A 24884-nucleotide genomic window follows, 5' to 3' on the forward strand; every position below is an offset into this window, starting at 1 on the left:
AAATGTGAATCATATGACTGTCATGCTCCCCAAAGTCTCAGTCTCGGTTAAAAATTCCAACAAAGTTGCTGCTGATGAAAAGTTGGGTGACTCATCATGGTACGATCTAAAAGGAACACCACAACTACCATCAAATACAGATGAAGCATGTGATCAAAGACCATTTGCAGCCATTGCTTAGTGGCACTTTAGAGGGCAAATAACTGACCTGTACCCCCCCACTACATTTTGGCACCCTATATTTAGATACCAACCACCTAAATGGTGGCGCTAGACACGCTGCCGTCTGTTGATTGGTTGACAGAGATCATACGATCTCCTTTTAAAATCACAGGTTGGTTTTCAAGCTGCTAAGTCACCATCTTTGCAGACCCGACAGTTCACACCCTAGCAGTGGAAACAACTAAATAAGTTGTAACCAGTACTGTGAAGAGAAAAAAAATACAGTAATTAATTAGTATCTGCAATTAATATTTTTAATTTTACCTAAACATTTCTGAGAAAAAAAATCTTTAAAGCAGTGTTTTTTTATTTTTTTATTTTAGATCCATTGTACTATAACGATGTAGGATAACAAAAGTGGCTTCAGTAATGTATTTTCTTGTAACTATTTACCTTCTGCAATATTTGAGACTAGTCCCAAGTCACAACCTTTAGTTTTGGCCATAAGAAGGAATGGTGCTGTTTTCTTTTGTTGAAAATTAACATTAAAACAAAACATTGCCCATCCTACCACAGATTTGCTCAAATCTGGGGTGCTCTTGAGTTTGGCAAAGAGGTTTGCTATGGCTCGCTACATTAGCCTCTTTGTTGCAATCAATAGCAATGGCTGCAGTCGCAGCTGGGCGCTTTGCATTGATGCGGTAGTCTAAACGTGAGCTGCTTATGAGGTAAGCAAGCTTCTCAAAAGTTCAAAGTTCAAAGTTTGCTTTATTGTCAATTCTACCACATGTGCAAGGACAGGCAGAGAATTGAAATTTCGTGACTCTCTAACCTTAGTGGCAAGTACAAATGAGCTAAAGAAAAGTAAATATATATAAAAATAGACAACTCTTACATAGAATGCATATCGGGCTACCTTGGATCAAAGTTCACAATAGGGGCGTTTTTTTTTTTTTTTTTTTAAGTTAAGTTTAGCATTTATTAGATCGACAACTCTAACATGCTCTTCCATTTTCATGTCTTCTGTCAATTTCTCACGCAACAGGAGCTTATTAGGTTTTGCCAAACACAATGAAAACCAATCAATGTCCTTTTTAGGGTGTGACTGACCTTTGTTTTACAACTCCCAACAACTCATGCACAAGAAGCCTGACACAGAAATGAACAGATCTATTTAGCATATAGAAACCATGCGATTAAAAGTTAAGCGATTAAAACTTAGATTAAAGCGGTTGAGAAAAAGAACTATTTAACTAGGACTCTAATTAATTGATTAGAATATATCTGATGATTTGACACCCCTTGTATTATCAGTCACAGTAAGAATCCCCAAAACAAAGTAATTAAACTCATGGTTCTGGACTAAAGCGGAATTCTATGAGAGCAGTTAAGAGTGCTGAGCTCACCCTTCTTGTTCAACATCTACGTAAAGATAGGGAAAACAAGGGCTGTCCTAAACATTTACATCCAAGGTTGAGTAAGATGTCCCAACCTAATTGTCCATCCTCAATTACCCCAAACAAACAAGAACCATCAAGTAACTTCTGTACGCTGCTTGGTTTGCTCTCCTATCCATCTAATCACAAGCGGCCCTCTTTCCAGCCAACAAAGTCTGAAAACAGGTGGAACATGGTGTCACTGCTGCTTCTAGACCCGGACAAATCCACAGCCAACTGGGACAAAATCAGAGCCAAGTGGGCAATGGAAACATGTGAGTCATTCCAATAGCGGACACAATGTGAAAATGAGCGCATGTTGTGTTTAATTCTAGGCTCTGACATAGCCTTGGTCCTCAGAGATTTCTTGTAGGCCTTTTTACCATTTTTTTACGGTAAAACCCTTTTAATTTTTGAGCGATACGCAACAAGATTCCCCGGTTCACTGACGCCGTATTTAATAGAGTAAAAAAAAGCGCTATTATTTAAACAGAGCTGGACAGGGATGAGCGGTGACAGCAAGTTTTGGTGCCGGTCCTCGTCAATGTCTCCGTCTATTGAACTTTGCGTCACGAAGCTCAGGCATGCGTGGCTAACAGACAGTAGGAGCTGCACAAAAGGCATCAAGCCTTATACCCAAAGAGCAGCGGACACTTGTTATCAAAACACTGATCCCACGGCCCCCACGGCTGCCATTCAGGCCCGGCCAGGCTGCCGGGCTCGATTACCCTCCCGACTGGCAGAATGGAGCACATAAAAAGCATTCCCATCAATGAACTGCTGAACCTTTTCCCTCTGGACGTGTGACCAGACAGAAACCCTTTGACACTGCACTTCTGTTGAACAAATTCATAGCCTAAGCACTTTTCTGGTCACTGGGCTTGTTAAGTCCATTAATTCCGGGACATGGCATCCATTTATACATGTGGAAGGGCCAGAATGGAAATTTGTTCTGTTGGTAAAACAGTGAATATTTGTTGAGAGTGCAGAGTAAACAGAGCACTGCCACAGGTTCCCTCCCAGCCTCGTCGGTTCTCTTGGGGTGTGAAACATGAAGCAAGATTTGGAACTTCATGTCAGCTTTCTAGCACTGTTGTGATGCTACAAGGCTGAACAAGGAAAAGCTGTACAAACAGCCGGAAAGTCTTTGGGGAAGTTACAGAAGGCACTCCTTGTATTTCCTGGATGAGCATTACATGAAAAATGTTAATGGTCTTCAGAGGGAATTGCTTGACTCATTCATCTTAGTCAATTCTGTTTAGGTGGCCTGAAGACTGATTACAGTACTTACTTTGGCGCCTGACATCATCAGACACAAGGGTTGTGTTGCATGGTTTTTATTTACTCTCCACACGCTCCGAGAAAATATTCTTAAGCCTGTGTTTGTATCCTCATGAAGATTTCCGATCAGTTACCAGACTATCAACATAGAATTGTCATTAAGGATTATGACATTTATCTAGCCATTTTCAGCCGTGAATAAATGTTTTTCATCATTAATTTGATAAGTGCAGTATTTTTTAAATCATTTATTTAGAAGGAATACCTTAAAAAAAATCAGCTTGCCGTCATCTGTAAATTACATTGCATGTGCTATATATATATATATATATATATATATATATATATATATATATATATATATATATATATATATATATATATATATATATATATATATAATCAGCATATTTTACATATTTTTCAATTAGTTAGATGAATAAACTGTAATCTGTATTTTTTTTCTGAAAGACAAACAAAAAACAGCATTGGCATGAGCCTCAGAAAATCCATATCTGTTCTTCAGTATTTAAAGGTATTAATTGTGCATGGAAACTAATTTAGTTATTAAATTAACAATAGACAAAGTTGGTACATATGTTTAGTAGCCCCTTTATATAATCATGTGCACAGCAGGGCTGCAACTAACAATTATTTTAAAAACTGGGCATGTCTAACTGACAATGCAGAAACATGCAGAAAAAAAATCTGCGTATTATTCATTTAATAATTTGGTTCGTAAAGTCGTATAATATGCCAAAATATTGATAATTTCCTCGAAAGAAAGAACAGACGTTTGTGAATATTTTGGTTTCATGGTTTTCTCTTGACGAGTTCATGAATATTACATGCTGCAATGTAGATTTTTTATTAAATAACCCTCCGTCGACCGGAATCAGCAATTGTGTGTATTTTGCTCACCAGCGGGGATTGGAGCATTAGAGAATAATTGCCTTTAAAAAGTAGCTGAATTTCTCACCTCCTGCACCATAACCACCACCCCCTGTGGGAGAGCAGTCAGAACAATTTATGTAATGTGCAGTTGGGCGGAATTACCTTTCTGGCACTCAAAGACATCGCAGCAGTCTCCAGGCTGACCGCTAGCCTTGCTGAGCGGCACAGCACGCTGTCCGCTTGGGCAATTGGGCTGGCGACACACCCCAAAGTCACAGGTGCACTGGGGCAGGATGGAAGGGCAGCAACCAGCAGGAGGCGTGTAACTCTTGGTCAACACTGAGCCTTTCGGACACGGAGACACCTTGAGAGCAGGACAGGTAACGCTGGAACACCTTAGCTGCTCTGAAATGGACACACATGAAGATGCAGGAGGGTCTAAGCAAGCTTGATTACTGTAAAGCCCACATTAATGTTTAAAGTGACAGTGTATAGAATGTGGTGCCATTTAATGGTGAACTAAGAGAAAGCAATGATTTACAGTCGATGTAATATAATTACAGGTTACTAAACCTACAGTTTTATTTTAAAAAAAAAATCAAGCATACCATTCTGATGTGATGTAACATCTTTTTTGCAAATTAGTGAAATTTATTGTGGGGCTTTGAAATGAATGTACATTTTGTTTGCCACTAGATGTCGCTAAATGTTATACACTGTCTCTTTAAATATTTCTCACTTGCTAAATAAATATGTGAATGGTTAAAAGCCAAGATCTTAACACATTTAGGTTTGGTTTAGAACTGCCACCAGTGATTTTGTAATTATTTGATTAATTGATGAAGCGGATTTTAAATAAAAACATTTGAATTACTAATCTTTTTTGAAAAATAATTTGTTTTCAAATTGACAATGTAAAAGTTTCGTTCATAACAGCCGAAAATGATGATTATTGTTTTCCAAAGTAAAAGGGAGCTGGTTCTCAAATGGTGTATGTTAAACCAACACAATGATAATCAACTATCAAAAAACACTAAAGAAATCGGAGAAGAATGCAAGCCGAGAGAAACAATTCTGAGCCTGTGAAAAATGTTAGGTTTCTGAATGATTATTACTGTAGTTTCCCAAAAATAATCAACGATCAATTTTCTAATCACTTAGTTGCTAATAATTCATTGCCTCACTGTTTGACATTCAGCATCAAGAGTTGTAATTGGGATTGATTCCTGAGCGCAGAACCACTGTTATTCACAGCTTCCAAAGGAGATGGGTCAAATACGGAGAACACATTTCATCTGCTTAAATGTGTGACAGTCAGCAGTATACTTTGGCCAGGTATACTTTACTTAGTTGCCCTTTTAATAAAGAAAAATCCAGATTATACATCACTATACAGTGGACCCCCACTATACAAACTTAATCTATTCCGGGGTTGGAATCGTAAGGCAAAATTGTCGTATGGCGGGCAAATTGGTAACAAAATAGTATAGTAAGTGCTACTTATACATAAAAATACAATTCAATAACATAAACTAAACTAACTAAACATAACTAAACATAAACTAACTAAATAGATATGATATTGTAAGCACTCACACTAGGATTAATATAGTTTAGCATGTCGGCATCTTAGTGACACCGTGACACCGACCAATGGCAGAGCAGCATCTTTGTGACGTGCTGCAGTGCAGGGAGTTTGACGGGGCCAGAAAATGAGAGCAATTTCCTAAAAACACCTGAGATGGAGGCAAAACAACATAAACACAGCGAACCCCTAAGGTCATGACAGTTGTTGATTTCCTAAACCGGGATAAATGCTGTAAAGAAGGGACAAAAACTTCGGCAGTCCACGTTGTAAAGTGAATAAAACGTAAGGCAGGGATGTCGTAAACCACTGTACACATAAAGTCTGGGACCAAAGAATGAACTTAGCGAGAGACAAACCCATTCTGATCAAATGGCAACAGTAGAACCACAAAAGCTCCTTGTGAGCTTACATGTATCAGTACAAGTGTGTGGCGTGTTGGCTCACCTCACACCTCATACGCAGTCCAGCGACCCTACAAAGACGCGACTTCCATTAAGGCTAAAAACCCAAGTTCACATCGCCATCCAACACAAACCCTACACACAGTCATTAGATCCCACTTCAGTCTGTGACAGCTTTACGGCATCCTGTCAGGGAAACGAGGGCGCTACTTTAGACGTGACAAGGCGCTCGCTTACTCCGTCAAAGGGGTGCCGTATCCCACCCAGCGTGACTGAACTGGATCACAATCCAACAGCTCCACAACAGACCTTTTCTTCTTCTTCTCACTCTGCTTCACTTGGCATGTGTTGGTCTATACATTTGCCAGAGCCAACATAATAGCTCTGATACCCCTTGCAACAGATGCGATGGGTGCAGGGCCACTGCAAATCTAGGCAAAGGGGCTGAAAGGGTGTATCTTGGAGACTGTTCAGGAAAAGAAAAGTGGAAGGCCTCTCTGTACCAACATTGTTTGAGAATACAATCTACCTTACCGAGATTGGATTACTCCAACCAAAGGGACATTGCATCTATTCTGGTTCTCAGTGCGTTGGTAATGTATACAGCACTGGCAGAGAGCGGGACTGGGAGCACAGACTCATATTCTGTCCTCTGTTAATCACTTTGTGAGGCATCTTTGCAATTTGCATTTGCAAACATTTGCTTGTACCTTATGAAAAAATAATCAACATTTTTGCCCTATTTTCTGGTGTTACCGACCAAATCAGTAACCGATTTTTACTTATGCTATTGCGTAATCAATTTTAAATAATGTCCTGTTGTTGATTAAAGGGGTGGAAATTAGAATGTATATCAGATGTTTTAACCAAAGATAAAATAACTGACATATTAATCAATTATTCAAATAATGGCCTATTGCCAGCTGGGGCACCAGCATGCCTGCGCCCCTTGTGAGGATAAGCGGTTTAAGAAAATGGGATGGATGGGACAAAATTTGCCTGCAATGAAAGAGGGTAAAGCCCACACTCTGACACTGTGTGATATTTTGCAAAGGTTTGGTTGTACATTTAGTTCGTGATGGACGCCCAAGTCTGAAGGGCGCTCAATCTGTTGACTCTATGGTGCAACATGACTCCACCTGAGGATTTGTCTCATCCCTGATATTTAAAGAACTATCAGAGAAGCCTTCGAAACTTAATCAATGAAATAGGGCAACAGAATGGGACATTGGGTTTACTCCAAAGCCCCGATAACCTGGAACCAAAAACCTAGTAACACAGTCTATGGTGAGCCGAATGAACCATCGGAGACTATAGACTCACTCCAACTTTAAATTAAGATGATTCAGCCTCAGAGTCTAGTCGCATTGCATTTAAGGTGCTTTCAGAAAATGGGCACAGTCATATTGACTGCTGGATTTAGACTGGTTTGCCGGGTACCGAAAGATGAAATTGAAGATTGGAAAAATACAGTACATTCATTTACTTTTTGACTTTGATGAATAGAGCAGGAGTGTGATGTACAACATCTTTACTGTACGTTTTATTAAGGCCGCATGCAAAGATTGAGGACTGCCACAAAGGCCTCATTGAAAGGAGTCCTAGAAATTCAGGGGAAAGCCCTGTATTCAATGATTTTTGGACTCATTCCTATGGTTAAATAAACGTCTTGGACTCTGTGATTGGATTACTTACAATGAAGTCTAACGCTGGCTGCCACACATCGTTACAAGACTGGTTTTTCACATGAGAACCTCATGTGGCACTAAGTCATAGAAGAATGCCCTGGAATGATCTCCTTGTGCTCTGAAAAACACTTTTGAGGTATTCCATGTCTACTAGAGAATGTTGATTAGTCTTTCACGCTGATAATGGCTGGGGTTAAAGTGCACTGGGAAAAGCAGCTGTCAGACGTACTATTGTCATTCAAATGAACAGAATAAATAGAATCCATTTGCAAAACTGTCAGTCCCTCGCGCGTCTAATTAATATAATTTTCTAGCTGGCACGTTTTCAAGCATAATAGAGGATGGGAAAAGTCAACAACTAATGGATTTTGTTTTGTTTGTGTTCTCTCGCTGAGCATGGATGGCTGTAATTAGAACCATTTTTTGTATTATAATGGTGGCCATACTCCACTTTGCACAGACACAAAAGGCCTGATTTGGTATGCTTGATTAGGTGTCTCAGCTGAACTCACATTTTGTGCCTTTGTTCAACAACACAGTGGCAAGGAAGAATAGAAAACACTAAGGCCAGAACATAATCTGCAGGAATAAAAAATAAACCGTCACTCCAACTCACAGGCATCCACAAAGAGATGTGAAGCTGGTTTTGGAGGAGCTAGGATAAGAAAATTGCGCCATTACCACAGAATGAGCTCTTTTGTCAACAATGCGTATTTCTGGCATCTCAGCAGCTCATTGAAAAAAGAAAAACATCTCCTTTCTAAATGTTTTTTCGTCACTCCCCACCAGGGCACAAGGCGAGCAGTCTTTCCCCAAACCAGAGCGCTTCATCCAGGCAGAGGAGACTTGTGTTGACAGCCTCCGTTTACTCATGGAAAAAGTGCACAATGCGAGTTCTGTTCACCAACTGACTTTGGAAGCAAGTCAGCAGAGAACAAAGCTGTCTCAGTCCAGCTGCCCTCCGTGGATTTCTGGCCTATCCTAAGGTTTTGTAAAGTTGCTCCACAATGGGAACACATCAGGCCGTCTCTAGTGTAAAACTGTGGAGGCCTGGCTTTATGCCCAACGAAAAGTTACAACTGGGAGACTTGCCATTGTTTTCTGTGTGTACGAGCAAATCTGAGAGAAGCCAACGGAGCGGGATGCTTAGTGGAGAAACTGAGACCATGGCTTGTGGATACCGTAGTCAACAGACAACCAGCTATTTGGAGAATTGTACTCATCCATTATCTGAAGAAGCACTACTAAAACTGTAACTGTCAGGTTTGAATGGGCGAAAGATGAGGAACCATAGTTAAGCTTGCTCTATGTTTGCAAAGTCAACGGCAGGGAAGGAGCAGGACTTCTATTATTTGCTTTAACACTAGTACCTTTTGGGCTGTCTTAAGAGAATTCTGGTTTACTTTTTGCCTCTGTATGGTTCCGCTGTGAAATAAGTAATTCAAAATGACTGCAAACCATACCAACTGAGGTTGAAATCAAATCAGCCTTGATAAGAAACAAATTGGGAAAAAGATGAGACTGTTGGTTTACATATCTTATACTGTATGTGGTGATATTAAGAGAATAATTGCGACCAATTAAATATAGAGTCAAAGCGTGTTTTTTTGTTATCTTTTCAAATAGCGTTAACCTAAAACTCTAACTTTATGCTTTCTGTATGCAGAATATGCATTGGGCTTCTTGTGCTTAAATTGTTGGGGTTGGAAAAGAAAGGTCAATCATACCCAGATATGGATTGATTGGCTGTCGTTGTGTTTGACATAACCTCTTGTTGTGGGTGGGGGGGAAGTTCAGGAGTAGAACTAAGATGTGAAAATGGAGGAGCATATGACAGAAGTCAGTCAAATGGTAAAATTAACTTTAAAAACGCCCCGACGACATCTTTGATAAAGGTAGAGTGATATGTATTCTTTGTATTCTTTGAAGGAGCTCAGGTTTAGCTTACAACATAAATGCAAAGCAACCAGCCTGGACATTTTTTTATGTTAATTTATAATTATTTGGCAAATCCTAAAAAAAAAACAGCACCAACAACACAAAAGGTTGTAGCCAGCATTTGGGACTAGTCTCAAATGCAGCAGAAGGTAAATGGTTACAACTACTTTTTTTATCGTTAATGTATGTTAATGTTTTGATCTGACACCCATTCACACGCTGAACTGGATGCCAGCCACTTGCAGAACACACAGAGATGAACAACCATCCACGCACCCAATCACACCTCAGGACACTTTAGTGTGACTAATACACCTGCCCGGAGAGAACCCATGCGGGCTCAGGGTGAACATGCAAACCCAACACAGGAAGGCAGGCGTAAGGTGGATTTGAACTCGGGTCACTGAACTGTTAGGTGGACATGCTAACCACTGCATCTCTGAGGCACGCCCAACAATAACACAATCTACTTAATTTAAAAAACTGATTGAGGGCTTTTTATAAGAATTTTTTTAAGATGAGATTAAAATAACATTAACATATAACATGGATTAGTTACAGGTCTTTATTTATTTCTCAAAATTTTAATCTTTTAACAGCAATAATTTATTGATAGTAAAGAGCAGCAGGCCAAAATTCTGTTTTAATGCTATGACAGGAACAATGTGTTTTCTTTTCAAATTAATGGGACAATGTGTAATATTTAGACAGTTAATTCATTTTAAAAATCCACTATAATCTTCAACAAGGTCTACATAAATGTGTTCTATCAAATCAACATTTTTTTCTCTATATAATCATAGGTCTAGTAATCGCTAATTATATTACATGGGGAGTTCATTTTCTTTTTGCTGTGGAGCTAAATACTATTAATTTCACCAAAAGCAATAAAGCAATCTATAAACAAGAATATTATCTATTAAAATCATATAAGTATATTTAAAACGGTATTCTTGTTAACATAAAGAGAAGAAAAAAGAAGAAATTATAAATCAACTTAGAGCAACTGTTAACTACTTTTTTTTACAGCATTTCTAAAGGTTAGAGTTAAGTGTAAAAGAGAAGAAAAACTAAGAGCATCATTGGGCATAAAATTAAAAAAAAAAAAAAAAAAATTATTATATTTTTATTATAATTACACTTCACATGGCAAAAACAAAGTATTTTCCCTGGGGTCATCCCTAATCCTAACCCATTGTCTCCCGCACTCCCAGGGAGGCCGCCCCACTATTTGAAAAGAACTGAATTAAGAACACATTGTGTTTATGTTACTCTCTCTTTAGCCAGTTACAGCATTTGGGTCACGCTATATTGATTAATCCATTAAAAAGAAATCTTGCGTGGTTTCGGGCATGTGCTGTCGTCGCGAGTTAACGTTTTAGAGTCATTGTCCATCAGACTGCTAAGCTAATATTGCTAACTCCAATTTATGTGCATTCTACTTAGTTGTGGTGCTGAGCTGTATCAGCGGCCCATAGTTTTACCTCACCGGTAGCGCTCTACGCTGCTAACCTGGATATTTGGCCACAGACTTCGCGTGTTCTCTCTGTATTGCATGGATTTACTTCACTTTCCCTGGATTTCTCACCCATTCCAAAAACATCCAGGTTGGGTTTTTTTTAAGACTTGAATGTGAGTGTGAAAGACTGGTTGTCAGTATGTGCTCTGTGAACATAATGAAGACAAGCTGTATTGAAAATGGATGAATGGATGTTTATTGTAGTTACAGTTTGCACGGCTGCACCATATTAAGCTATGGGATAGCTGGAAAATATTAGAAACTCCTCTGTGTATGATGTAGTGAGGTTCAAAAACACTCCAGACGATACCCTAAATAATAATCAGAAATATTTACAAATATTTATTGTCAACCAAGAGAATTTCCTTTTGATCATTTGTTCTATGCGGCCTCGCTATGACCATGGTATTATATAAATGTATGATATAAATTAGGCAGTGAAAGCCACCTGTTTTCATCCAACATGGCCATTTTGCTGTATGCTGTCGACTGAAAGTAACATCAGAGTTGCTTGAGGCTCAGATAATGAACTGTTATGTCTCAGCTTGTGAAGGTCATGCCCAAATTCACAAAACAGGTGGGCTATAACTGGTCACTATCTGAGCAACTACGATGTAGTTTTCAGTCGACAGCTAGGAACAAAATGGCCACCCTCTAAATTTTGCTGCCTAATTTGTATTCCATAACTGCAATATTCATCAGAAGATATCTTTGAAAAATTCAAGGGTTGAAATCCCCTTTAATTCTTATTGTCCATCGAGCAACATTAAGATTGTAAGTAAATTCAAAAATGTTGATCGCTGTTAATATCGGTTGCTATGGTCATGTGTTTTTCACCCTTGTCATTTCTATATATTAATCATCTTTGTCATATTGGTGGGTCCTGTATTTATTGTTGCGGTTTATTCCTTGATTTATCAGTTGCTATGGTCCTTTAGTTTGCTTTATTATGTCATATAAGATTAATGTCTAGTAGGATTTTAGTTCTAACTTCTCAATGACGCGTTGCGGTTATCGTATCAAGCTGTCTTTCAAGTTTCTGCTCCTCACGTGGCATTGCTCGTGCTTTCTCTTGTTTGACGGAAGGTGTACGTAATGTAGCCAGCGAGTGTAACATGTGTACTCCACATCAGTGATATGAAATAAATAACAGTCAGGGTATTAAAACTGACCAAGCGACTGGCAATATGAGATTGTAGCAGTGGCTGTGTGCTGTAGCTTTAAAGTGTATATTTGCTCATACTGCTATCTGTGAGAGACTGATAAGGCTCTATTATTATGTGCTGCCAATTGTATGACTACTCTAAACATTGTTTGAGCTTATTCATATCAGCAAGAAAAAGGAGGGGAATTCCTTCCAAATGGCAGTCAGAGGCCTTATCAGGAATTACACATAAACTTTCCTTGTGTGTAAAACGACCCGATACCACCCTTCTAAGCGACGGGCCTGACAGAAAACCCTCATCAAAATGTTTGGCTTCACTTGCCATTTCCTATCTTTCAGTGTCTGCCTTCACCCCCTCCACTCCTTACACTTATCACGTCCTCTTCGGTCCCGGACATAAGGGAGTGTCTGCTCACCATGTTGCCTCAAATCAAACGTTTGCAGCAACGTTACGTCAACGATTTGTCAATCAGTTGAGAACAAGACTGCGGTGAAAATACAGTAAGAGATGTAACAAGGTGACTGAGCCCTGGTGGTAGCAAAGGGGCAATAATATGAGGGAAAGTGTCAAAACAATGAAAGTTTAAAGCAGGGAGAAACTTTGCGCATGGCATGTTGCCAGCAGTGTAATCTTCAGTAAAACATCGCTACACAGTCCACTGTAGAGCTGTCAATATTATTTGATTGAAAGACAACTAATCGATTATCAAATTCATCAACAACTGCTTTTATAATTGAGTAATCAGGGCCATAATTAGTAATTAGTAATTAGGGCCATTATTTAACTTAAATTGGCCAAAACCTCCTTTTTCAGCATGTCAACAGTACTTTTTTAAATTTCTTTCACGAAAGTATGCTGATTAACTTTTAGTTTGGGATAATGATGACTGAACCTGTAATTGAAAGAGTTTCGAAAGTGTTGGCGAGTAAACATCAATCCCTCCTGCGTGATATTGCTTGATTGTTTAATTTTTAATCACTAAACAATACCAAATAAAAAACTGAAATTGGTTAAAAAAAATAATTGGGATAAATTTGTTTTGTAATTATTTTGTATTCATCTTAATCGATGGAATATTCAATAAAATAATCATTTCTAGTTACAGCCCTACTTGTAACTTTTTAATTTCTATAGTTTGAGATTTATAAAAATTGTGACAGCTTTTCATTGAACTTTATTTTCATAAAAAAAGTACTACCTAAAGTTTAACTTTTTGTACAATTTTTAGAATTTAGAATTTTCTCGTAAACTAATTATTGTTCATTTTTTTCATCACTAAACAGTAATAACTATACAAGAATAAGTGGTGAGTAGAGTGATTGGGAAAAGCCGTTATGTCATGTATCTTAATCTAAAATAAAGTTGTATTGCATTATTTGATTTATCCATGTTATAGTCATGGATTAAACAATAAAAAACAAACAATAAAAATTCCTTGATAGTGATAGCCCTACTCGTTTTGTTTGTATTATTAACATTTTTTTCTTTTTTAACGCCAGGAAGTAGTGACCAGATCAATGATTTTCCATACTTGGTAGCAGCCGACCATTTTAATCAACTTTTTAATTGTTTCTTTTTGCCAGTGTAGTATCATGCCACGGGATTTCTCAAGTACCGATGGAATAATCGATAGGGACAATCCTACTTGGGATGCTCACAAAAGGGAGCAAGAATTCCAATCTGTTGCGGCTGCGAGAGGAGGTAGCTCTTAATGGAAATGTCTGGCTGAGCCACAGAGACAGACTTGATAATTATCACACACAGACATGTGCATGAAGACAGACACACAGGTTGAAATGCACACATCAAGTATACAATATCTACTGTACAGTAGCCGCAAGGAAGCACGTTTGCCTCTTAAAGTGTGTGTGCGCGTGTGTGTCATAAGCTGGTGAAAAATGTTGTTTACCCTTTTCACTGGTGCGAGTTAAAACTGTCATCAGTTGGGCTTTGGGATGAAAGTTCTTGCATTGTCACTGCAGGTTTTAATAACGGTGCTTTAACGAACATAACTTCCTGGGGGAACAACCAACTACTATGAACTATGAGTCACAAAACAAAGGTTTGTTTTGTTTTGACTCTAAGTCTCCACATAGCCAAATGATTATGGTCATGTGAACATTTACAAGTGTAAATAAAAATAATTCTGCCTCTTATATTCACAAAGTAAAATATTCCTGTTTCAGAATGTTCTTTTGTCGTTTTAATCGATAATATGAATTTAAAAAAAACAGGTTTTAATTTCCATCTTTGTAGTAAAAAATAGGATTTTTTTTTTTTTTAATGATTTGTTTGCTGGTTTGGTCCATAGCATTTCAGCGTTTCCCAGAGTAAAAGGAGATGTTTGCAAATTACTTTCTTATTACTGCTTTGGGGAATAAAGTACTAAAGTAATCATTTATTTTCGGTAACTAATTAAATCAATTACTTTAGACAACTCAGTATGAAAGCTGAAATGATTAAAGAGGTAATTGATTAACTTAGGTAGCGATGTACCAAAGTAATCAATCACTTTAGGTAAGACTTGATTACCTCTTTTACCAGCCATTTTTAGACCCTATTCTTAAAAACAACAAGGATCACATAAACTATTAATCGAGAACAAAAACATTTCTCACTCAACCCTTTACGGGGCACAGCTGCTTCTTTTAGCTTAAACAGGAAAAAACGCCCCTTATTAGGCACATGTTTCTTTTTTTTTTATTTTAATAATAGGCAAGAATTTTCAGGCCTGTTTAGACTGTCGTCTGGAAGTAGCTGCTGTGCCAAGTAAATCATCTATTAGTTATCTAATTAATTAATCGTTGCACTTCTAATTTTGTTTGATAATTGTTTAGGATTATGCAAGAACTGGTTACCACTCTTCTCAGGTATGAAGCTATACCGCTCACAATAAGTTGGGGATACTTTGAGTGACACACTGGTATTTGTTGCACTTGAGAAATTTTGGGGGGAAGCGAGGCAATTGTATTGGGGTGATAGGCACACCACAATTAGTGTTTTCCACTAATTGGTCTCGTTGACTGGAGTTTGACACATTTAGGCCTTAAAGGGTTAATGCAGGATAACATAACCGCTCCACAATTACACACGCGAGTTCAAGCTGAAGGTTACCTGCGGCTTCTTGGCACTGGCTGCGGTTGATGTAGGCAAAGTGGTGGCTGCAGCTCTGAGACTCGCACACACAGCCGTCCACGGTCAGGTTACAACCAGAGAACATGCAAGCTGGCTTGGATGGCCCCACATACTTCTGCCTGTGTCTGTCCCGGGGCTCTTGGTTTCGATCCGCTGGAAGGACCCGGCCACGGAAGCGCACAACAGTCATCAATGAGTCACAAAAAACAGAAGTCTTCACATGTTAGTCATCACCACAATATCTAAGTAGCGTTAGTCACATCCGAGTAACATCTGTTGCGGATTAAGACGTCTTTGACTTTGAAAACTACTTAAGTGTAAAGTGGGAGTGGGTGGCTCACCTAAATGGGCTTTCATGCAGGTCTCGTGGTCGGGGTAGGTGAAGGATGCTAGGCAAGTGTGTCTGGCATCACATAGACATTGACCTTCTTCTCGGTCGCAACCCGTTGTCAGGGGGCATCGCTTGTCTTCCAGGCCAGCCTCTGGATGGTTTGGAAGCACTGCAGATAAGAGTGGAGTGGAAAAAGGATGAGGGCACGGAACATGAGCTCGGCACTTGCAAGACACAGGGAGTGGACGAGACCTTGATTTGCTAAGCTACAATCTACATGTGTCCCATTAGGTGTGCCCACACTTACCCTAATGGGCATGTTGCGAAAGCCAACTTCAAAATAAACACACCAAATTATACATGAACGACAGGGCAATAGTCGTGGCAGGTTATATTTTGAAGTTGGCCTTCCTGGCTGTGTTAGCAAAGATGCAAGCTTGAGTCCTTGCAATTGCTACCATCTAGCAATACTCTCCATTTTTATGGTCATCACGTCACGTCTCTACCAACACCAACACTCCAACATGAAAAAAAAAAAAAAAAAAAAAAAAAACACTAATCATTTACAATGTTATTGCATGGCACAAATCTCCAGTGATACCAAACACCATTGGACACAAAATGTCTGCTCTTGAATTCAACGTAAATCTCTAAACAAATGTAGACTTTCTAACAATCTAAGAATGATGGTGGTGAAATGACTTAGATATTTCACTTAATTACAATAATTGGGCAATCTAGTCAATTACCGAATCAGATAACTAAGCTTTTCATTGTCGATTTCAGTCAAAGATTTCCATTTTGGTGCATCCCTAGTAATTCATAAGTTTACTAGACATCATTTGCTCGTGGCCCCTTTTGTAACTGGCAACACATTACAGCTCGACAGCTACTAAAGTGGCAAGCGTAATTCTGGGTTGCCCTTCTTCTTCCCTCCTTGTTGTGCCGTGCTACTCCAGCCATTGAAGCCATTTTCTTGCTTTTGTTCCACAGCGTGGGGCACTCCCAGCGATTGAATCCCTTCTGCTTCTGAGAAACGCCTCCTCTGTAGTCTTGTAGCAAGGCCACTTACGCCAAACTCTTGACAACAGATGCGCTGCTTTTGCCAGGCACGCCTCTTCCACAGAGATGGTGAATTCAAGCTGAGCCACCAGTCTTCACAATAGCATGGAGGGAATGACGGAGCCATCAGCCACATTGGTGAATAACCACCAGAAACGGCAGGATTAGCACGGGCCCTCATATACACATTAGCCATAGTGTTCCTTTCCTATGAATGCATGACTAAACACTACTGCATACAGCAAATTACCCTTTTTCATAGTTGTCAAAGATCAGCAAGAACGGCAACAGAGTAAACAGGATGAGACAAAGTGTGACGCTTTCCCAAGCATGTGGCTCCCATGCCTCATTAAAACAACGATGAAGCGCAATTTGAGCTTATTTTAACGCTCTGGCTTTACTCTCCCAAAAAGTTGGAATGATCCAAACTGCTCTGCAAATCGCATTTGAAATTGTCTTAAATACTGTGATTTAAGGCTGCAACTAATGGTTGTTTTAATAATCGATTCATATGTTGATTAGTTGATTAATGAAATTATCAGTCTGAACAAAGTTCTCTTTTACATCCTTTTTATTAAAAAATGAGACATTACTTCAAACTGACAGTGAAATATCATAAATTCAGTTACTGGTTTGATCATCAAAAATGAAAAGATTCATTTGATAATCCATTAACTGTCTAGTTTATCGATTAGCTCCTTTTTATTCTCAGTTATACAGTAGTTCTATTGGACTTATCTGACATAAAATCCTAATCGAGTTTTAATTTGAGGTGCAATGATGAATCAACAAGTAATCATTTATCAAGATAACCAATAGTTATGGACAATAAATTATTTATTTATAAAGAAATTGTCCAAATACCCTAATGTCATGCTCTCACCAGTAAATAGTCTACTGTACTTCTTTAGTCTTTTATGAAAGCAGACAATCGTATTGACTCAAAGTAACACATTTACAAACCTCTGCTTTTACTTTAAAAAGCAGTGATCAATATTTCAGCTAATTTTGTGACCTTGTCGTTCAAGCCGGTAAAACCAATGATAAAAGTTGGAACAGTGCACTGGCCGTTTGAGAAAAAAAAAGTCCTGTTTTTGTACACGTGGTGGAAATGAAAACATATTTTTAAAAACCAGACACATTGATTAATCAAGAAAGTAATCAAATGAATCAATATTTTTAATCATCATTAGTTTTAATGAGCCACTGTGACTACGAAGACAAGCATACTTAAAAGCTCTTCGGGCAAGTTCCGGATGCTTATGTTGATGATTGCCGAATGACGACATATGCTAAGGAGCCTTGAACTGCGCGTGACTGAACGAGGGGGCCACGTTACCTTTATTCAACCCCGGTCAGTCTGCGCTGTTAATAGCTCGCGCAGTCAGCCGGCGAAATTAGTCTTTGCAATAAACCAAACCAAAAACCCTAAGATTTGCTCTCACCTTGAAATGATCCTGGTCTCAACATTTTTTCCATCTTAAGGTTTTCCTACGCGCCGGCGAGGTGTTTTCTTATGAAATGGTAGGTACAAAGGTGCCCGTCTGTATGGGAGTGTTGCTTCATGGCACTTTCGAGAAGCATAGAAGGAATCCAAACAGTCTAGTGTTTACACAAAGCCTGCCTGACCAGCGTCTGGTCTGACCCGGTTATCTGGGATCTGGCCTGGCATGACTCTGGCCAAGGCCCGTGGCTTCGTCCCAGGGGGATCCCTGGCTCAGCCGCTCAGTCTGCTTGTCTTGGCATCCACGCTCGGGATGAGAAAGCTGACCTCTAGAGGCCCTCTGGCTGATAGGGAGCTAAAAAGGAAGTCTTTGAAACATTAGATAATAGCTGAGGAAGGGAGAAGGAAAGGCATGTGAACGCGGACCAAGTGACCGTCTACGCATTCTGCTACAACTTATGCAAAGTTGAGGAAAAGAAATGTGGGAGGGCCAACGTTTGGACTTGAGAACTTCCAAACAAATCATTTCGCAGTGACGACTGGATGGTTTTCACCTGCCTGACAGGCAGATCACAGATACTGTAAGTCAAGAGGTCCTGATGACTATCCTTTGAAGCATGTCGTTGTATACTCAAGACGCGGCATGCAAACGGAAGGGGCTGCATTACTTTCGCATATTTTGCATATTTTGTCTGCACTCTTGGTAGACAATTTATCTGAAGCGGTGTTTTCTTTTACAAGCAACATTTTCTCAGACTAATGTCATCATTTCTGTTTATTATCCCTTCAGAAAACACGGAATGAAGTACTTGCCCAGCCATATTTCAATAACAGTGCCCTCTTTAACAGGAGGAATGAACAATTACAAGTAGGGCCTGGGTCAAAAACATCTTTTTTTTCAGTCATGCTCTGTGTTTATGATTTTAACTCATTTACTGCCATTGATATGTATATTTGTCAAATACGATTTTTCAACAGGATTGGGACGGGAGCGTCCGATGCTACTCCACTGTGTTTCAACTTCAAACTTGAAAATAACTTGACTGATGCATAATCATTATTGATGCCCCATTCTAAATCAGTGCAGTTTGTGAGTCCATGAAAACAGCTCTATTTATTCCAACCTACTTTTTTTTGCTACTGCTGACTATAAAAGAATAGAAAAAGGCCAAATCTTATTAATTTCTCATGGTGAAAGGAAAGAATGTTATCTCATTTGCTAGGTAAGGTTTGAATATATTTCCTGAAAACAATCTCGTGTGTTTCTAAAAAATGTCAAAATGCTCTAAGATGGCTAACAGTAATTGAAATCACTGAAGTAATAAACCCAACAAATATTCATTTAAACAGATACTTATTTAGCAAATTTCAGCAGTAAAAGGTTTGTGCACGATTGATAAAAACATTTAAATGTAGAATTAACTCATTCAATCCCAATGATGTATTTATACATCTTTGCAGAGTCCACCCATTCAAAGCCACACACTTATTCACATTTTTTTCTTTCAACTATTATGCTAGTGTCTGAAAATAATAGCAATGGATGACTTAATACCTTTCCAAACATCCCGCTATTTGCTAGAAACTACACGTCACATATGTTCAAGGCTCAGTCAACGACCAATCATGGCTCATCTTGCGAATATCACATGACCAAAACCAGAAAACCGGAGAGCCACGATTGGATGTTCCCTGGCCTAGAGCACATGTAATGTCAGGGATCCATTGGAAGATAATGAGACATCTTGTAGAAAAACAAAAATTAAATCAATAAGACCCCTATTTATCGATTTCCAGCATTAAAAAGTTCATATTTGTCTGTAATAGGTACAATTTTTTTCATGTATAATGAATAACTTTCAAAACACATTTTCCATGGGCCATCAAGGCTTACCTTTTTTTCTGGGTTTGGTCATGTGATGCTCCCAAGCTGAGCTGTGATTGGTTGTTACCTGAGTTTTGATCACTTGTGATGTCATTTTCAGTTGACAGACTGATGTGAAAAAACTGTATTTTGAAAGGTTTTAACAGTAGGTGAAAAATAACCATTACAATAATTACATACACAAGATCAACATTTTAGTGTTGAAAATAGCTAAATAAGTAAAGTCAATATTTAAAGAAAGTTTGATTTATTAAAATAAATAAATCTTGCGCAAAATGTTGAGACAGTTTACTGATGTAAATCAGTTTTAATGTAAACCTAACATAGATAGCTTGTGCATAAATTGCTTAGTTGCCACATTTAAATAATTTGTAAATATTCTAAATACTGGTCTGTTTTGTAATCCGCCTATCCAGCATTCAAGCCCTTGATTTAAATAAATGAATAACCAGTGATCTATTGCCCAACCCTAATTCCAAGATTATATAAAACAGTATTATAAAACGGCATCCTACGCAAGGAACATGCAGGGCATCATACCTTTGCTGTTCTAAACAGACACATTGTGACCACCCCAAAAAAACATCACCAGCCACTCAAGCAGGGGATCAGAAAGTGGAAACATTTACCCCCTATTGCTGATTGCAGGTCTAATCACTTTAAGACCTTTGGAGCTTGAGGAGGGAAATCTGGGCTCAGTCTTCAGCAGCCTGCCTACCGTGGCCCCTGAAAACATACCGGGAGGTGTTGAATCACCCCCATCTAGACCCTCAGACCGTGTGCATGTGTGTGTGACTTGAGGGTCAGCAGCACGCTCCAAGAAGCCTGGAGCCACCGGACCAGAGCCACAAGTCAATCAGAGCAGCCATTTGGCAAACGCTGAGAGCTGTCAGTCCTCTTCTATCCTCTCCAGGCTGGACAGAGTGCAGGTGAAGGGTCTGGTTGCTCGCTACCTCATTTGTTGTGGATGTGACCCCCCACACATTGCTTTGAAGTGCACCAAGTTCCATAAACACCGCAGAGTGTGAGCACATCACAACAGTAATGCAGCTTGGCTGTAGAACAAATGCTCCAACTGCCATTTCCTCTAATTTCGCCCCATCTCAGTTGACAACCTTGTGAGCTATTCGACAGCAAGATTTTGCCAGATCTTGAGTGCATGTAATTCAATTTGCCTAACATATTACCACGCTCTGTACTGAAAAGGCACTCAAGTCTTAAAGAAAAGAACAAGTACTAGAACCTGGAAAGTGTGCTGGCAGGGAGGAGCCTTTTCAAACTGTGGAGCTGCTCCAAACCGAAAGCAGGCACACACTCATACTACTGCCAGGACTAGATGGGGTGATTCAAATAATGTAGAGCACTCGCTTGAGGCACAAGTTCCACGAAATAGCGGTACAACCTGAGTTAGTTTGTGTCATTATGTCTATTATTGAACTCCAGCTTGTTTATATCGAAAAATGTTCTGGAACGATTTGAGGCTTTTATCTCAGTGACAGGTACAGTATGAGCCACAGATACAGCTTGGATTCACATTAGACATAGGACTAATCATTGGACTAAGCTAAGTAAATGTCAAGGGTCCGCAAATCACATTTGAGAGTAGTCATGAACTTTTTCTGAGGGTGCATATTTCATTTCAATATACGCTATACCTACACAGTAAAGAACTACTACCTAAATCCCTTTGCAACTGTTTGTTACAGTGTCAATGGGATATGCAGCATGAGGGTTCTATAAAGGTAAATTGTACCCCACACGGAACAATGAAACATTTTTCCGGATGAAACCAATTTTGCGTGTCCAATACATACCGTGCATATTTTTGGAATGTGGGAGGAAGCTGGAGTGCCCGGAGAGAACCCACGTGGGCATGGGGAGAACATGCAAATGCTTCACAGGAAGCTGGGATCAAACTCAAGACCTCTGAGCGGTGAAGCGTATGTGTTAACCACCCTTCCGCTGTGCTACCACTAATACTTCCTAGAGAACTAATAATTGTACTCTTAATTAAGTTGCAAGTACTGTATCCTATGCTGTTATATTCAAGGGACCTAGCTCAGTGGTTCTTAAATGCAGCTGTGAGTACCCCTGGGGGTACGTGAGATTTTGGCATGGTTTCCGCAATTATCAGCAAATCTGATTAAATGCTTCAACAGGAACAGTACAATTTCAAATTAAGAGAAAAAAATCTGGAACATGAAGCAGCTCATTGTGAGTGCAATGCTGTTGTTATGGTTGACTCCTTAGCAAATAGTTGCATGCCTTTGATTTATTTTAAAGCGATGAACATTGTCAGTAGGGATGCAATTATCCATCAGATAGACAGAAAGAAAATGGAATATTTTGCACAAACTATATTTTGCTTAATTGCTTACCGATTTATGCCTAGAGGTACCTCTACCAATGCAGTTTCAAAGTTTATAAAATCAAACACGGATGGCACTCTGTTCTAAACCTTTTTGATCATCCAAAAATAGTTTGCTATGCTTGCAGATCTAACCACAAATATTGTCTAAAAAGCTCGAGCTAAATAGAAATGACATAACGTGCAGGATCTTCACTTACGTTTACAGACCCCAATTTCAGGAATGGCGGCACCTCCAGTGGAGTTGACAGAGGCACATGTGAGCCCGAGGGAACAGTAGCCGAGGCTCCAGTCCGGCCCCCCGCACGGCTCCCACTCCAGGCGGGCGCAGTGATCGCAGCACCCGCAAGGATCTTTGGCCATGATCCGACCACCATCGCAGCCTTGGGTTTTGGCAGGGCATGTCCGGAGGTGGCACGGCGTGCACTCGTGAGCTTCGAGCACCCGATTCGCGCACAACACAATCAACCACAAAACAGTCCTCTTGAGAAACATGTTTTTAAAAAAAAGAAATTAAGAAAATTGAATCCCTCCAAAAAATTAAAAAAATAAAATTAAAAAACCTCCTGTTGTCAGTATTAGCAAATGATAAAGCAGCCAAGACGCACACACGCTAAAATAAATAAATAAAAAGTTAGTGTGAAGTCCTCAGTCTATCCTCACCGCCATACTTCAGTGGCACCACCAGTCAAATGAAAACGCACGTCCCCAAAAGCTCATGTGATGAAACAGGCAAGAATCCTAAAGCTCTACTCGGACCTGCCGCTGCTGCTGCCTGCCTGCCTGCCTGCCTGCCTGCCTGCCCGCCTGCTTGCTGACAGCCTCACACAGTGAACCAAACTGAAAGCCAATTTGAAACGGCGTGCGTTTAGAAATTAGCGGTGGAACCCTCCCCCTGACTGACACCGGTACCGACCAGTCACGTGGAGCCAAAGGGAAGGGAGGACCGCGGCTCGTGAAGCGCGTGTCTGTTGCGCAATGATGCTGCACCGAAGAAGAACTTTGAATGAACTCAAGAAGTGAGAAATGAAGAGGTGGCAAAAGTACCTACTCACACAAACGGCCTAAAGTGGAAGTCAAGTCAAATATTTTCTTTGCCAAACATATGCGATCCTACGAGTTTAAAAACGGGATTATGATTTTCGTGTGGAAAAAAAGAATTTACCAACACAAATCCACCCGTTTTTTTTGCCATCTCAGGGGACGCTTATTTTGCCACTTGCTGTTGACTGAAAATGACATCATAGTTGCTCAAGTGACAGACAAATCATGGCTCACCTTTTTTCTTGGTAGCACTTGGGGGTACTTGAAGGAACTTCAGGGGGCTACTCGAGATTTTAAATAAAAAAAACAAACGTGCAAAAACCCTTGAAAAAAAAATTGAATTAATTAATAGTTTCAGGAAAATATAAGGTCACAAAACAAATTTCATGTTCAGAAGGCTATTCGATTTCTTCCCTATACTAGAGCGGTTCGACCCAATTTGTCCGATCCACCTCTCGTCACCTGTCGAGTTAATGATTTATTTTCATAAACAGACCTTTACAAATACTATATATATATATATATATATATATATATATATATATATATATATATATATATATATATATATATATATATATTAGAACAGGTCTGACACATTCTGTTGTGGAAAAATACTTATTAATAAATAAATGGTTTCTTTTTGATAATAGATTTCTTCTTTTCTGAAAGAGGACACTGAGTAGATGTTTTTTCTTTTTTTTTTTTTTTGGGGGGGGGGGGGGGGGGGGGCGTTGGTTTGACAAAACCAGGCTCATGTTGTGGGCATTGGTTTAGAAATATTGATGAGAATACAAATTTTCAACATATATGTCCATTTTGGGATTTCTACAAATTAAAACATTTTATTTTCTCGCATCCAAAAGTTTCAAACTGTAATCTAAGTACTGTATATGAAAATAAGTGATTAGTAGACGATGCGCACCATTGAAAGTTGAATGTGCCAAAACCATGTGTTTTTCTCAAAACTAGGAATTTCAACTTGGCAACATTCAAATAGCTGTATCTTCATCAATTGCTCATCTACTACTACATGCGTTGTATGTCATTTTAAAGGAAATTAAGTGTAGAATTAGTATTTATCAAAATCTCAATGTTCATTTTCAGAGACATAAGCCTGATTTTGTGAGAGCGCATCACATATACAATATAAGTACAGTAGAAACAGCTCCGTGTGTGTGTGTATTTGCCCTTAGACTTAGAGTACCTCCAAGAGGAATGCTCCAAGGCACTGAATTCGTTCAAATGTTCTGGCTCTCTATGTTGTCAACTTGCAAAGTCAAGTGTACTAAAGCAAAACCCTAGTAGGGCTTCCTACATACCAAGTCATTGTACACCTAAAAGTAAGCTACAGTGTATACAAGTCTACCCACACTGATGATATCTGACCTTCAATCTCTTGTCACCCACTGCCAAATTGTTCATTATCTCTTCATCCCACAACAAAGTCATCAATCTGTCAGAGCTGAGCACTCAAACATGGCAGACACTGTCGGGACCTTATCATAGCACAGCGTTAGCTTTTGTGCGGCGCCAAGGTAA

General features: G+C 39.3%; 1 protein-coding gene across 1 annotated transcript in view; it reads right to left on the reverse strand.

Annotated features, from left to right (window-relative positions):
• LOC148412997 (cysteine-rich motor neuron 1 protein) overlaps positions 1-23117 on the reverse strand; it is a 43386-nt gene extending 20269 nt beyond the window's left edge. The window contains exons 1-4 of the mRNA XM_088434015.1: positions 22499-23117; positions 15550-15708; positions 15188-15361; positions 3936-4178 (exon numbers count right to left, since the gene is read on the reverse strand). Of these exons, the coding sequence (XP_088290141.1) occupies positions 3936-4178; positions 15188-15361; positions 15550-15708; positions 22499-22793 (871 nt within the window). The 5' untranslated portion in view covers positions 22794-23117. The remainder of the gene's footprint in view (positions 1-3935; positions 4179-15187; positions 15362-15549; positions 15709-22498) is intronic.
• Positions 23118-24884: the final 1767 nt, after the last annotated feature.

Source organism: Hippichthys cyanospilos, chromosome 14, assembly GCF_059441005.1.
Source record: "Hippichthys cyanospilos isolate Australia breed blue-spotted pipefish chromosome 14, RoL_Hcya_1.0, whole genome shotgun sequence".
Lineage (NCBI taxonomy): Eukaryota > Metazoa > Chordata > Actinopteri > Syngnathiformes > Syngnathidae > Hippichthys > Hippichthys cyanospilos.